Source organism: Emiliania huxleyi (genome assembly GCF_000372725.1).
Source record: "Emiliania huxleyi CCMP1516 unplaced genomic scaffold EMIHUscaffold_6544, whole genome shotgun sequence".
Taxonomy (NCBI): domain Eukaryota; phylum Haptophyta; order Isochrysidales; family Noelaerhabdaceae; genus Emiliania; species Emiliania huxleyi.
This window is the reverse complement of record NW_005197092.1, coordinates 1-1439: the sequence shown is the minus strand read 5'-3', so window position 1 is coordinate 1439 and position 1439 is coordinate 1. Positions and strand designations below refer to the sequence as shown.

At 67.3% G+C, this 1439-nt stretch overlaps 1 protein-coding gene across 1 annotated transcript; it reads left to right on the top strand.

Moving 5' to 3' along the window:
* Positions 1-909: 909 nt before the first annotated feature.
* EMIHUDRAFT_374357 (hypothetical protein) lies at positions 910-1121 on the top strand (the record flags this gene model as incomplete). Its single annotated transcript, XM_005762938.1, has 1 exon — positions 910-1121. A coding segment is annotated over exon 1 (178 nt), but the record flags the coding sequence as incomplete, so codon positions are not given.
* Positions 1122-1439: the final 318 nt, after the last annotated feature.

The window sequence follows — 1439 nt, the reverse complement described above, 5'->3', positions numbered from 1 at the left end:
TGCTGCTGCTGACGCCGCTGCCGCTGCCGCTGCCGCTGCGACGGCTGCTGCTGCCGCTGCCGCTGCTGCTGCCGCTGCCGCTGCAGAGCCAGCGGAGGCAGAGGCCGCCCGCGGTGAAGAGGGCGATTGTGATGGTGCATACGCTCGCAACGATGAGGTCGAAGCGGCTGACTTTGCTGCGCACGGTCTTGAGCATGTGCACGCGGTTTACACCGAGCGCCATCACGAGCGTCGAGTAGCGGAGGTCCTCGCCCATGTGCAGGAAGAAGAAGAGGTCCGCGACTTGCAGTGTTATCGCAAAAAAAGCGAAGGCAGAGAAGGACGCGGCAACCGCTGCACCACACATTGGTGCAGTACGGGCTGCGCGCGCCGTCACAAGCCATGCTATGATAGCGTAGCTGCCCACGATAAAGATCGGTTCGAGAGGCGCTGCCGCTGCGTCGTGTGCGTAAGGCGAGGCTTTGATGGTCGTGCATGTGAGGCACACGGCCAAGTACAGCAGCGCCGCGGCGAATGCCACGGCTGGTGACAGCAGCATCGAGCTGGCTTAACCTCTTGCATGGCAGGTTCCGACCCTCTGTGCAGCGAGAGCCAGGCTCACCCGGCGAGGGTGACCCGCGAGAGCGCTCAACAACAAATACCAGACGCTCAGGGCGCCTCAGAGAGTGCCACTGCCACCACCCAGGCCGCGGGAGCCGATCGGCTGCGCCGAGGACAGCTCCCTCAGTGTGCTCCGCGGCTCACCAGTGTGCGCCGCGGCGCCGTCCAGCCGCTTTGACAACGCCTCCCCGGCGCAGAGGGGCCCCCGGAGGGATGCACAACCGCTCCACGCCACGCCGCTCGCGGCGGTCCTACAATTGTATTCTCAGCTCCGCTGATTGCGAACGCTTATTTTTCCATCCCCTCCGCACATGACCGACTCCTCTCACTGCGTATGCGTCTCTTTCGCGTCTGCCTCCTCGCAGCGAGCGTGTGCCGTCCGGCCTGCGTCGCTTCGGCCGTCTACCTCCTCCTCTTTCTCTGGAGTGGCGCCCTGTTTCTCGCACTGTCGCCACGCCTCGTCGAGGCCGCCGCGCTGCTGCTCTCGGTGTGCGCCACGACCTTCGCGCTGACGGGCGCGCTGAGCCCGACAGCACGCGCTCTGCAGCCGGCGGCCGGGCTGGCCTCATTCCTTCCCGACCTGCTGCTCGCCCTCGCGTCCGTGCACTGCCTCGCTCTCGCGGGATACCGCCGGCTCGCCCGCCAGCTTCCGAGCCCGTTCGGCGGTGGCGACACGCCGCTCGCGAGCCGGCACCGCCCACCCGACACCGGTGGCACCGCCTTCACCCTGGCCTGGCCCGCCTTCTTCGCCGCCCTCACCTGCATGGCGGCCGGAGCGTCGATGAGGCCTGGCGTGCTCGGCGCACCGCTGTACTCCACCACCGTCATCGCTTTGCTCT